The sequence below is a fragment of the Heliconius melpomene genome, chromosome 10, assembly GCF_056956725.1.
Source record: "Heliconius melpomene rosina isolate 202511_hmr_F chromosome 10, ASM5695672v1, whole genome shotgun sequence".
In the NCBI taxonomy this organism is placed as follows: domain Eukaryota; kingdom Metazoa; phylum Arthropoda; class Insecta; order Lepidoptera; family Nymphalidae; genus Heliconius; species Heliconius melpomene.
The window spans coordinates 12466024-12480355 of record NC_140398.1 but is presented as its reverse complement, the minus strand read 5'-3'; the positions used below and the strand labels follow the sequence as shown (position 1 = coordinate 12480355).

The window sequence follows — 14332 nt, the reverse complement described above, 5'->3', positions numbered from 1 at the left end:
TGGCCTCGTAGTGTAGTGACTGTTCGAGTAAACACGAAACATCGCATAGTACAGCTGACTGTGCGGTGCGCGTGTAGCCGGTGCCCGACTCTAAACATTTGTAAAGATTTAAGATTAATGAAAATTGTGAATGTTCTTTATATTACAATATATAGTTGACAACAACAACACTGACTAACATCAATGTTGTAGGTATTTGGGTAAGTGGTACATTTAAATTTTAATCAAATGTTCTATTAATATTTTATTGCATTAAAATAGGTAACATTTTTTTATACAAATTAAAAATAATAATATTAAAACTTTCGTAATACATCCATATGTAAGACCATAGCTAACCAAGCCTTTCCACTTGTGACCTTACAGTGGCGCAAGAATTAATTAAGTGTAGGTTTTGGCATTTGTTTTAAAAATATACTTATATGTTTTTATTTCTTGTGTGACGACATTCATTAGAACAAACGTTCTTTACTATAAAATACATCAACGCAATCAACCTAAATATGTTGTTCGAATTACCAAGATCTACTTAAGAGTTAACTATTCATTTCATTGTAGGTACCTAATCTAATATAATATGATATAAGATATCAAATATTATTCAAATATTTGAAATTAGAAACATACACAGTAAAAATTTGCGTCGATTAATGAATCTACTGTGGTTTAATTTGTCAAATATATTTGCAAATAATATAATTATGTTTTGAATATTAATTTAAACTTACAAAATCAGAAATTATGTCTAACGTTTGCCATATTTTGAACTATTTATAAATTTATTTGTCTCAAGGTAATAAATTAATTTATTGTCTAATCATCATCATCATCATCAACAGCCATTTTTTGTCCACTGTTGGACATAGGCCTTCCCTAATTCTCGCCACCACACTCGATCCTCAGCTTTTCGGACCCATCCGCTTCCCGCCAACCTCTTTACGTCGTCGGCCCATCTGGCAGGGAGTCGTCCCACCGGTCGTTTTGTACGGGGTCTCCACTCTAAGACACGTCTGCCCCAGCGGCCGTCGGCTCTACGACAGATATGCTCCGCCCATTGCCACTTCAGCTTACCAATTCTTTGGGCTATGTCGGTAACCCTGATTCTCCTACGGATTTCATCGGTGATTTTATTGTCTAATACAGGGGTTCCCAACCTTTTTCATCTCGCGGCGCAGTTACAAGTTTGGTATTTTTTGACGGCGCCCTACCCAAGCTAGTTCGCTATTAGAAAAAGAAACAGTCGAAAGAAATAGATACCTACACCCAAATAGAATCAAAAATTAAAACATCCACAATATGAAATTGAGTTTTATTTATTTAAATGAGAAAATTACAATTATGACATAAGAATAATAAAGTACGACAGTTCTTAGTCAATTCAATGTGACGGTTGAGCTTGGTGGTCTCCGCACTGTTTCTCAAGAGATTTTGAGATTTCCGATTTCAGATTTAGGAACAACTCACGGCGCCCCTTTTTACTTTCTATGGCGCACTAGGGCGCCGCGGCGCACAGGTTGGGAACCCCTGGTCTAATACATTTAAATTTATTTTATACTAAGATAGATAATTATATAGTTATTATCTTATGTCTTAATCTAATCTATTTTTTAAATTATGTCTTAATCTAAATTTTACCTTTTTTTATCGAATCATTTTTTTTTGTTTTTTTAAATTATTTTTATGATGCGGAATATATAAGGAATCCTTTTCTAAGAGCTATGACGGAAGTTAAATAATATATTACTTCGCTACCCGTATAGGAATTGGTAGGTTTGCGTGAAAGCTACATGATAATACCAAAGATAAAAGAAGGCAGACAAGTTACTGGGAGCGCAAGTCGAGTTTTTATAAATATAACTAATTTTAAAACTAAATGATTTGAACATGAGCTTATGTTCGAACTCAAGTTCAAAGCAATTATAAACTTCATTTAAATTTATTGTAATTAAAATAGTGAAAAGACTAAACAGAAGCAAATGTTCGCGTCAAATGAATTAAAAAATAGAAAAGTGTCAAAGAATATTTCCCAAAATATAATAATATTCCTGCGTTAATATTCCTGAAATGCCGATCAGGCGTTTTTCATCGTATTGTTCTTATACCTTGAGTGAATATAACAAGGCTTCACATTATTTTTATAATTATTTTAGGCTGTCATAATATTATGGCTTAGATAATTCTTATGACGAAGTTGCTGACTAGAAATGACTGTTATAAAAAAATACGCATCTTTTAAATAAATAAAATTAATAGGTCCATTACCTACCGCAAATAATGGTAGGAAATTAAATTTTATAGTTATCGTCTACGTTTCTTTAAAGCATAATGTGAAAATTGTTTAGTCTTAAATTACGATAATTCTTGTTATTTAATTACTTTTTAGTTATGCCATAATAGCATATTGACACATTAGGTTGGTACATAATAAACTACTAGGTAAAATTATGATAAATACAAAAACAGAATTTTCCGCTTTAGATAGGCCAACAAAGTTACAAAATTGTTTTCAAAATTTCTCAGATGCGACTCGCAGTTACGATTGCGTTTGCGGTGTGATAAGCCTCAGAGAGCGAGTAAAACTGTTGGCTCTCCGCCTTCTCTAACTTCAATCATTAGAATATTTAGAGATATATTTTTGGGGGGTGAGGTCGTTCTGGACTTTAGCTTTGAACAGATATGTTCGTGTAAATGTTGATTTAATTTAATTTTTCGGGGCAAATGTTGTTGTAAGTAAAATTTCTGCGGTGGGCACCAGACTTTTCAGGGCTACGTTTGACTGATGCAATATTATGAGGCAGATCTTCAATACCAACATATAGTGCAGAGATTCAATTACATTAGCAAAATTTTATTTTAATAAAAAGAATGCAACAACATATCCGTTTAATTGTTTAAAATATAGATTCACCTATTGGCAGATTTCGTAGATCAAAGTAAAATATTTTTTAATTTTAAAATAATGTTTTGCTTATTTATTTAGGCTTCAGGAATTCAACACTTACGAGGAGAAGATGGAATTTAATTATAAACTTGTTTTATCCACATTGATCGTCGCTGCTGTCACACTCCTAGTCTCTGCACAACCAGTCAGTATACGTAATCGTTACATATTATGTGAACAATTTTCTTGCAATATCTTAATATTATATAAGAAGTTTATGAGAAGCAAAACAAAAACATATGTTAGGATATAATGATTTTGTTACTACTTACGAACTATCTATAAATATGCTTACCCATATAGGAAATCACCGAACTTCAGCAGTGTTTTCGGGACAACGTAGCTATACTTATATGGTTAGATATTCAAATAAAATAGTTCATATGTTTATATTAAAAGAGCAGAGGTAATATACTAGTCATATGTTTAACATTAAATATTATTTTATTTGATTGTAGCCCTTAGCCGACGATTCAATTGGAAAAGACAGAATTCTACGACAATCATTATTAAGAGCCGGTAAAAGTGTAGCAGTTAAGCCAAAATGGGGTTTTTTTGGTACAGTATTCAACCTTATACTAGAGGTAAAAAACTAAATTAAAGATATACCTATTACTTGTAGTTCAATAACTTGGAAGTTTAAAAGTATTTTATTTTTTAGCAAATTAACGACACAAAAAGTGCTTATGGACAAATATCTGATATGGTGAATAATCAGTTTTCCGATGATAATGTAAGTATGGATATTGGTTACTACCCGGCCAGATTTTTTTACCATGGACTTGAGGAGGATCAACAAATTTCTTAAAAGCCGGCATCAATAATTCCTCTGGTCTATAATTAGGTATCTTAACTGCAGGTGACCTACTAGCTCGTTTGCCCGGTCCGTAAATCTGGTAATTTAAAAAAAAATAGTTTTATAAAACATTATCAAAACGTAGTACGTATAGACTGAGAGGTCATGGAATCAGATTAAGCAAATTTTGTTAAGGTACTCTATATTTATTTTTTATAGTTTAGCTGGTCTGTTACATTTCCACATTAGATGGAATCGGATTTTATATGCTAATCAAGAATACTTATCAAACTGAACAAGTTTTGTTACAAAACCATATCTTTTATTCATATACCTTAGATGTCTATTATGCTGCTTCATGATGTATACCGCACACAGCAGGGTAGGCAGAGGGAACCTAGTGTTAAGACATTCTGATCCTCATTTCATTGGCTATGCGTGTTGAGTAGCGGAACTCAACGCCACGCTTTGCCTCGACATCAGAGCAAAAATATGAAAATATAAATTTAAATAAATATTTCATTTCCTCGAGTGGGCATTGACCCCATAACCATTCAAGTTTACAGTCACACACTTGTACTCCTGCGCCACAGATGATCTTTACGAATATACGTAATGTTTACATTATGATATCTCTGAAAAGCAACCACTAAGATTCAGCAATCGGCATACCAACTCATTTCACTTGTAGAGACATCACATTTCTAATCGGTACTATAACTGGCCATTTCTCTTACAGCTTTGTTTTCGGCAAACTAACTTATTTGATCTGCGTCTATATTATACTTCTTAGTCGGTACTATGATGATAACAATATAATAAATATTACCAAAATTAAAAATCAATTTCAATAGTACAAAAAAAATAGTATCTTAGAGGGTCATTCATTAAAGATTTTATGAGAAATACCATGACAACTTCACAAATGAATAGTTTAAAAAATACATTTTATTTAACAGGCTGTTCCTGCTACACCAGAAAAAGTAGACAATGGAACAACGCCAACACCAAAAATAACAAGATCTGAATTTTTAAAGATACTTGATCGAAATCTTCAGGGATTAGCTCGTCTCCGCAATGTGGAATGGCGTGAATCGAGAAAGGTTATTTTCGTTTTTACACTTGTATTCAAAATTGCCACTCTGCCCAATCTTTAGTATCTACCCCGCTTTAGTACTCCGCCACCGGCAGCCACTGTGTGCATGTCTAGCAGTCCAAACCGTTAAAATGGAGGACCCTAAGCGATTTTCTCTGTTCATATTTTATTTATATGTTAATGTTTTTACAGGATTCATGGACTAACATACAAGGATATTGGAATGAAATTTTTGGGGGAAAGAAATCAAACAGCTAATATATATATTTTTTTATCATTATTTTGTGGGAGGCTTAGATTTAAAATAAATTATATGTAAAGAACTTATAGAGCTTTGTTTTATTTATATACAATTGTAGGTATATCTCTATTTTATTTATATCGTTTTAATAATCTATTTGTATGAAACAAAGTCAGGTAATAATTTTCACTGAATCTATTAATCGTATATTATTTTCTTGCATGTCTATATAAATAAAAATAAAAAGAAATAAAAAGGTTCCATATAAATGGAAATAGCTTCTTTTTTGCTTCATGCCGTATTCCGCACATAGACGGTAGACGGAGGCAACATTGGAACCTAACATTAAGAACTCTCTCCATTAGGATCCTTCCGATCCCCACTTTCCACCAAATTCTCAAGGCATTGTGTGTCGAGTGGCGGAACTAAACGTTTTACCTCGGTACCAGAGCGAGGAAATGAAAATATTTCATAAGTTGGCGGGGGAAAATTAAATTTTGATTTGTTTTTGCTTATTCATCGTTTCTTGGTTGGTAATAAAAGTTGTAACCTTGCAATTGATTAAAAGTTCGCGCATGCGCAGTGCGATTTTTTTCTTTTTTTTAACAAACGTTTTCTTTTTGAGCGAACTAACAATATCTAATCAAAATTTTAAAAGAACATAAAAAACAGGCACACATTTAAGAGCCAGGTTAAGGTAAAAATTTTGAAAATGATTTATAAACAAACAATAAATTTGTTCGGACAATCAGTAAAAAAAAATCATTTTTTTTTTGCCCAGTGTGTAAGTGTACCATAAGACCTTCATTTTTTTATGATAATTATAAGAAAGTGCTAAAATATATACATTTTAAACGATTTTTATGTTCGTAACTAAAATTACTACGTGAACATCGAAAATCGCGAAATTAAAAATGTTGATAATTATTTTAGAAAAATTAATAATAATTTGGGTAGATATTTTTATTTTAACTTTATTTTCTTCATAAATCTAAAAGTAGTTGTATAATTTTTAATGAGTTATGGTATTTTACTGTTTTCTACCTTTTTTTGAAGTTCCATTTGCTTTCCTGAGGTTGGCAGCACTGTCTGTAAGCGTCTCATAATTTAATGATATTTCCGATTTTGTTCTCGGCCGCCATATTGTCTTCATTTCGTGTTCACGTTTATGTATCAAATATTTTGCTACCTACATAACCACATATTCCACATTTAAGTTATTGGAACGTAAGTATTGTATTATAAATATATCATTTTATTATATTTTGTAGAACTACACGTATGACATTTGTGATTATCCATATTGATGACGGCAAAGCCGGTGGATTATAGAAACTTACAAATTATAAAATAGAAAAAATCTTTATTTTTCCTTAATAGTAAACATTATCCTTATAACAACTAACGTCTATCATATAGATAGAAAATAAAAGTAATAATAATAATTAAAATAATTTAAAATCTTGTTTTATAATACAATCAATCTGGGTAACTTTGACAGACAAGCTATATTTTCCACTGTCTTAAAATTTACAGAACATTGCAAGTGTTTTTGTTTTATTAGTGCTCTCATAATACTTTTCACCCATAGACATTTACATAAACCTTTTATAATACATCAATATAAAAGAAAATCTGAATATTGCAGTTTTCCCTGTGCTGAGTCTTAAGTTTCTTCTTGTTTTTTAAATTAACATTTATTAATTAAAATAAATATGTTAAATAAAAATAGTCAATAGTATTGTATTATACAGAAAAATGATTGGTACTAGTTTGAGGTCCCAATATCAATGTTATCCGAAGAATCGAAGTTACCCAAATTGACTATATTTGTTATTAGCCAATTTATTGACATTGTAAAAAATTTTATTTTGCAACAGTAACACCAATTTTTCCAAAAACAGTAAAACAAACTAAACATGCACTAAATTATTAAGTTTGTTTCTAAAATTACTATGACTGGGCTTACGCTTAGACCTTGTTCAAATTGTGATAATGTCATTTTATATTTATAACAAACCACATGACAATATTTTTAATTTCTTTTGTTTTCAGTTTGCAAACAAACATTTACAGAAATATTTTTTTATATAGTTACAAGAAATGCATATACACTTGCAAAATACTTTTTTTCCTAATCAACATAATTTTTACATTTCACAAGATTATTATTCTTCTATTATCAATATAAATTATTTTTATATAACTGTGAAAGATAAATGTATGCTATGAAAGATTTGTCTTTTAAATTGTATTTTTTTGAGAACAGAACTCCCTAGTAATATTATGTTAACTGCTTTGTAATATAATTAAAAACATGTTTATCCTAATCTCTAACTTACTCATCATATTCAATTTTATTTGTAATAAGTACCACTGAATATTAAATAATTATTATTTTCTGAATTTATATTCAAGTATAACTATTTTTTTACTGCACTTACACTTTTTTTGCTGCTCTTATAGAATGGAAAACTGGTTGATACTTTTTTATTTTAGCACCTATTCCTAAATTGAACCGATGGTTACTAATTTACATATCATTCTGTAATAGGTAGTCTTATAATCTATGTAACCAAAAATTTTTGTACATAATAGATGTCGTCTCGTGGTCGCGGGTACGGCGGCAGAGGAAGTTACAATAGCCGGGGGAGTAGTTACAGAGGATCATATCGTGGTAATAACCGAGGTGGTTATGAAGGCGGGCGCGGAAGAGGCGGGGGATATTCGTCCTACAATAATGATTCCCGCTATAACAGCGGCAGCGGAAATAGATATGCTTCAAGTCGTGATAGAATAGATGATTCTTATAAAAAACCTTATCGATCAGTAAGTTCTGTTAAAATTTGTATATGCTATGAGTAGTTCCATTTTGATACATATTTTTTAATAAATGAAAAAGTACATGACTGAACTACAGTTGAACAAGAATATGGAAAGTATATGTGGCAATATGAAAATAGAAATTAAACTATCAATAATAATTAATCATACAGATCATAGAGCATATTATAATAAACCATATTTTAAAATATATTTGCCTTTAGCTCTGCCATCTATTTCTATAACTACTACTAAATGGTTTTCTCATAAATAATGGCTGGACAAACAAAGATGTGAAGTGTAAACATTGGACTTTCAGGAAAATTCTGGTAGTTATTCAAATCGTGACTATGGTGGTAGATCAGGCTCACCAGATCGCAAAAGGATGAGAATGGAGGTTAGTTAGTGAAATTTTCAGACAGAACAATATTCTACATTTCCTTGTGAATAGTAAGATTACCCATTAAAATAATAATTGGAGGTAGACATTAAAATGCACAAACATTAAGTGTGTTTTGAGCACAGATGATTTGGTTAAACTCGGAAACATAGTGCATGATTTCCTTAATATGAAAAGCGTCATGATATCTCATCTTATATCATATGACAATATTACATAAAAGGAATATATTTACAAAATAAATATTACATAAAATTAGAGAGATTATGGAGGTCGGAAATATGTATCTTATGATAACTTAACAAACACTTAAATATAAAGTAAATAAACTTGACTGAAATTTTATGTAAAAATTTAGAAAATATTGATTTTGAATCAAGACCAATGAATATGTGGATTTTATTATTTAAATTGGATAATACAATGGATGTAAAAAATAGATATGTTTCACCTACAAAGGGTAAAATCCTTATTGATCTGGCTATATCAATGTACCGTTAAATGGTTATTTCAAAATATCTTAATCAGTACTATAACCTACTGAAATAAATCCGTATTAAAACTAATAAAATGTATGCTTAAGATGGACAGTGTAATGTTGACGGTCATCAATTAAGGCCTCGCTTAGAAAAGGAAAAATAAACTTAATTCATTTTATTGTTAAGATTTAGAAAAATTGCAAAAGCAAGTTATGTACAGGGGTCGTCGGGCGATAGACGTAGTCACGACGGGGGCCATTACGGCGGGTCGTACGGCGGCAGGCCGGAGAGTTACGGAGAGCGCCGCTCGTTCGGCGGCGAGGAGCGTAGGCGCTCCCCGCCGCGCGAGACCGCCCACTACCGCAAGGCTGGCGGCATGGGCCCGCCGCGCGAGCCGCTGCGCCCGGCCCTGCGCCCGCGAGCGCCGCGCCGTGCTTTCCGCGGCCGCACGCTGCGCACGCGCGCCTCCTACCGGGGGGCGCCGCGCTCCAGAGGCTCGTTCGCTTCTAGACGATTCGCGGACCGCTCACTGGCATACGCCCGACCATTTAGAAGTGTAAAAGCCCGAAGGTAAACTGACGCAACTTAAATTCATTAGGTTTTATTGCTCTGGATATATAACAATGATGGCAGACAGCTTGTTAATGAGCATTCAGACTATTGGGAAATTGTTATGCTTATTATACACAAGAGATAATCAGTAAATTGAATATCCACATATCAGGTTTTAGAAATTATTGTATAACATAAAAGATACAAGTTGGGTATTTCAATGAAAAGGAAGTAGAAAAATATAAGAGAAATTGTTGAAAGTTTCGGCAATTGATAAGTAAAGATATAAAATTACAGTAATGGAATGCTCACCAAAACATGTATGAAATTATGTTACATCTCCAATTTAGATAAGCTGGCTAAAGGACACTAGAAAACCCAGGGCTAGAGCTCTTTTTAAAAGATTTATATGAGTTGCCTTAAGAAGTAATGATTATTAGACTGAATATCAGGTGAATCTGTGTAGCTCATATAATATAGCTATTAATTATTTTCATATGTATCTTAAAATATAATTTCAATTGCTGTAGGTTTGGTTTCTAAATAATAGCTTATATTCAAAATTGTACACTAGCTCAGTTAAATCAAAGGAGGAAGAGGCTTCTTCGACAGAAGAAGATTGGGAAGCTGATGAGAAAGAAGAAAGTGTAGAAGAAAAAAAAGAAGTCAAGGCTAAATCACCAAAAGTAAGTGATAGGGAAGTTACCATTAAATAACTTATTTTTTTTTTTCAACTCCACTCTCTGCCAAAGTCTGGAGGCATTGGGTGTTCAATGGTGGAACCTAACGCCTAAACGCCTAACGTGTTGTCCCTCGACACCAGAGCGAAGAAATGAAAGTATTAATTATTTCTCGAGTGGTAATCTCTAATCTAATTAATCATTAGTAAAATATTAATTATAATTGAAAATAACTTAATTATAACGTTGTGACACTAAGGCGGAGCCTGAGGCATCAGAAGGTGAAGCTGGCGATGGCGGTGACGACACTGATAAAGAACCAGACGCTGCCTCTGACGCAGCACCATCACAAACCTACGTCCACCTCTCTTGTGTGCATTGTAAGGAAAAATGCGCTACATTTGCTGTAAGTACTTAACATAGAAACATATTTAACTAAATAGTACACAGATATATAAGTTTCAGTTTACTTTATATTTGTGCCTATAGGGGTACGCGAAACACTTGCTGTCTAGCAAGCACCGCGCGGCGATGAGCGCCGTAGCGCGGCGGCACAAAGCGCAGCTGCTGCGAATGCGCGTGGCGCAGCGGGGCGCGCAGCGGGAGCTAGAGGCGGCGGCGGGCGCGGAGTTGGCGGCGCGCACCACGTTCTGCCTGGTGTGCCGCCTCAACCATCGCACCACGCGCCACGCACACAACCTCACCGACACGCACCGCGCCATGAAGCGCTTCCTCATGCCCTTCTGCCGCATCTGCCGCACCACCTTCCGCTCGCCCATGATCTACGAACATCACATTTGCTCCATCGACCATCTGAAGGTACGTCGTCCGCTTCGAGACCCTTCGAGCCGCTCAATGCGTAATCGTGTCGAAAATTGAGCGGGAAGTGGCCTACAGAGTATTAGTACATGTGTCGATATATAAAAAAACATCTTAATATATAATGCACATTACTTAAATGACACTGATTTCCCTGTTGCCATAGAAAAAGGCTAGCCAGACCGCACGACGCTCTAGCCCGAAAGCAGAGGCAAGTGGTGATGAGGGCATGGATGTGGACTTGGACAACTTTATGACATTGGATTCTGTGGGTGATGTAGATGGTAATTATACCTCAGTTTATTAATTTTCATTATTATTAACAAATTCAAATCCTAACTCGAATACTGATTATACCTTGTGTGTTCAAAATGTTATACTTCTATATATTATAAGCAAAGTGTAATTTTCAAATGATAAATTAAACTGTTAAATTTAGAAGTTGAAGATGATGACTCAGGTGGAGAAAAGAAAGAAGAATCTTCTCCAAAAAAAGTAAAAGTGGAAATTAATATTGGAAGTGAACATATCAAAAAGATGGAGGTAAAATGGCCATAAATTTAATAAAGTAATATTAACTTTAACATTAAAAACATAAGCACTATTTTATGAGTTATATAAAACAGCAAACATGTTTTATTTTAAAAATAAGAACAAATTCATACTAACTTAGCACTTTGAGTCTGATGACCCCCTTTGTGGATTGAATTATTTTTACCACCCACCTGTGATGCATTAAGTGCAATGTTGGTTTCTAAGCACAGTATCCTCGCTTTGAGTTAAATTTAAATGATAACCAGAGGTTTTTTAATATACTCGAATGATGGTCCCCTTGACATCCTTTTCTCCTCAACGTAAGTAAAAATAAAAAATCTTACTATAATATTGTTAAGCTAAAATACCTAAAAAGCAAAAATACTGGTGTAAAAACAGGTATGGTGGTGCGAGCTCTGCCGTGTGTACCTGCCGCGAGCGGAGACAGGCAGCTCTGAGGAGGCGGAGGCGCTGCGCCGTCACTGCCGCCTGCGCATCCACCTCGGCCGCTACGTGCAGCACCGCGACACGCGCACGCTACGCCGCCACGCCGAGCGCATTCACCGCCAGTTACACCAGCAAAAGGGTTAGTTCTCTTATTATTACTTTTGTTATTTCTTAATTTCAGACATTGAGACGCTGTATCCTCCCACATAACATGGTAGGCAGAGGGACCATGAGAACCTCCATCTAGTGTTAAGTTACTCCATTGTCATTAAGAGGCGCCACAGACTTGTTTTTCGTGCCTTTTTTATTCTTGATTGGTTAAAGTTGTTGTTTTAGGGTTTTTTTAATGTGAAGTGAACATTTATATTTGGAATGGTCTGCATTCCTTTTGTCAATATTCGAGTTTTGTAGTCGTCGGTCATGTTGATGCTGATTGCGGTGCAGTTAGTTGGTTTCGTAATATTTTATTGCCTCCTCATCTCTTTCCGAAATAGCCATAGCCAAGACATTTCCATTCCTCAGTTTCTGCTGAATTCCATCTCAAAGTTACCAGAGCGATGAAATGAAAATATTATTTTTTTCATTCCCCCAAGTGAGAATCGAAACCACAACCGTACAATCACTTGCTTGTGCCCCTGTGCCAAGATGGCCTCTAAAAGTTATTACAATTGTTAATTATTTCAAGATTATATACAATATGCATATAAGCGTGAAAAGAATATGTTTAGTTTTACTCTCAAAGTATGTGACATCACCTTGTCTTGTCTTGTGTTATTTTTCTCTTGAAAGCATATAACTTTATGCAATATTTCGTTCTAAATATGAAATTTGATTTTTTAGAAGATGAAAAAGAATCCATCACTGAGGATAATTCCGAGAAAAATAAAGAAAAAAATGAAGCTGTATCTGAAAAGAAGAACTTGGAAAATGGTACCGACAATGCTAATATATCTGGTATGAGATCATATACATATCTGATTATTACATTTCCTGCTATGTCAATCAAGAAATAATTATTACTTTCATTCATTCATTATGATTCCAGGTAGCGAAGACAAGTTGTGGGCAGATGTTGATAAGGATATAGGGGAATTGCTTCGAGAAGTTGATCCGCAAGGCAATGAACCTAGTGACGACGAAGAAGACCTTGGAAGGTAATTTATTTGTTTAAATATAATTAATAATAAAACTATATTTTCTTATAAATATTATTTCTTTAATTTTATTAAAGGTATGATAAGTTTCGTAAAAGTGATAAGAAATCAAAACCTGGTGATGGAGAAGAAATTTCTGCGAAAACGGAGGACGATGCTGACGAAAAAGTAAAAGTTGAAGAGACAACTTCTGCATAAATGCGATTTTCCAAATGTACTACATTTTTATGTCCCCCATTTATATATTGCTAAGATAATTAATTTTATATACTTAAATAAGATAATGTTACATAAAATATGACTCAATAAACTTTGATTTTAAAACGTTTTTATTTTATTCAATTGTGTCTGACCTTAGTTTTAAAAGGACACATTATAAACAAGGCAAATACAGATTGTCTTGTATCAAGTATTTTGTTAGAATATGAGCATTAAAATATTACATACATTACCATATTAGTGAAAGTTAGTGAAACCAATTAAAATAACAATTAGGACTTAGGAGCATATTCGATGCTCCTTAATTAGATATAATAATGTTAAATATAACCTATTGTTTGTTTATTTATTCTTAAATCTGATTATTTTAATAAAATTTTGAAATTATTTTATTGTACCATTTGATATAAGGATTTTTTAAAAATTTATCAACTTCAAATTCTTAAATATTTATAATTCATGTGAAAGTGTGAAATTTATTATTGTTTGTGCTATGTTTATTTTTAAATTATTGTTTGTTTTTTTTTACAAAATTGTTATTGCATGTAGAGCCCACTTGTAAATGATTGAGCAGTAAGAAATGATCTACTTTTTTCCTTCCTTTTAATTACTTGCATGTAATAATTGTGTCAATTTGTATTGGTAGGCCTTATAAATCAATAAATAACTCAAGACTCCATACTTCACTATCTACCTTGCGTGTTGAGTGGTACAGACCAACAAGAAACCCTATGTCCCAATGAAAGTCAAACGCCTCTTACTGCACCACAATGACCACTTTTTTTAATATAACGTTTACGGCGACGATTAATGGGTTAAGAATCGAGCCCCAAATGTTACGTCGGCCACTAAGTACTATGCCGAGATTCTTTAGTCTCGTCCACTATCATCAACCAGCAACCTTTTCATATATGCCCAAGCCACCTGAGCATTTCATTCTCAGTATGACATCCTCGCTAGTACTTCCCCACTGTCTCTTAATTCTAGACTCGGTCATATAAACTGACTCCAAATAACTCCTGAGTAGAAATCTCATCTCTACAGCGTTCATTTTTCATTCTTCTGTAATGTTGCATTGTGTGCGGCTAATCGGGCAGCTATGCTGACGTTTCGTTATCTCATCAATGCAGCCAAAGCACCGTTAATACTGT

General features: G+C 33.6%; 2 protein-coding genes across 5 annotated transcripts; both read left to right on the top strand.

The window, feature by feature from the left end:
• Nucleotides 1-107: 107 nt before the first annotated feature.
• LOC146535703 (uncharacterized) lies at nucleotides 108-5160 on the top strand. 3 transcript variants are annotated; one of them, XM_085192051.1, is made up of 6 exons: nucleotides 108-200; nucleotides 2981-3086; nucleotides 3400-3525; nucleotides 3603-3674; nucleotides 4697-4840; nucleotides 5026-5160. In XM_085192051.1, exons 2-6 carry the CDS (start codon nucleotides 3012-3014, stop codon nucleotides 5089-5091), a joined length of 483 nt encoding a protein of 160 aa, XP_085048177.1. In that variant the 5' UTR covers nucleotides 108-200; nucleotides 2981-3011; the 3' UTR covers nucleotides 5092-5160. The 3 variants fall into 3 exon arrangements, with proteins under 3 accessions (XP_085048177.1, XP_085048178.1, XP_085048179.1); XM_085192052.1 differs by lacking the exon at nucleotides 108-200 and adding an exon at nucleotides 278-554; XM_085192053.1 differs by lacking the exon at nucleotides 108-200 and adding an exon at nucleotides 3245-3297 and having other exon boundaries at nucleotides 2975-3086.
• A 980-nt stretch (nucleotides 5161-6140) lies between these two features.
• Ciz1 (Ciz1 zinc finger protein) lies at nucleotides 6141-13286 on the top strand. Of its 2 annotated transcripts, none has more exons than XM_085192043.1 (13): nucleotides 6141-6301; nucleotides 7673-7903; nucleotides 8217-8294; nucleotides 8997-9346; nucleotides 9903-10014; nucleotides 10268-10414; nucleotides 10498-10827; nucleotides 10994-11111; nucleotides 11267-11370; nucleotides 11761-11947; nucleotides 12649-12738; nucleotides 12854-12962; nucleotides 13040-13286. In XM_085192043.1, the coding sequence occupies exons 2-13, from the start codon at nucleotides 7673-7675 to the stop codon at nucleotides 13158-13160; spliced, it is 1977 nt and encodes a 658-aa protein (XP_085048169.1). In that variant the 5' UTR covers nucleotides 6141-6301; the 3' UTR covers nucleotides 13161-13286. The 2 variants fall into 2 exon arrangements, with proteins under 2 accessions (XP_085048169.1, XP_085048167.1); XM_085192041.1 differs by having other exon boundaries at nucleotides 12649-12762.
• Nucleotides 13287-14332: the final 1046 nt, after the last annotated feature.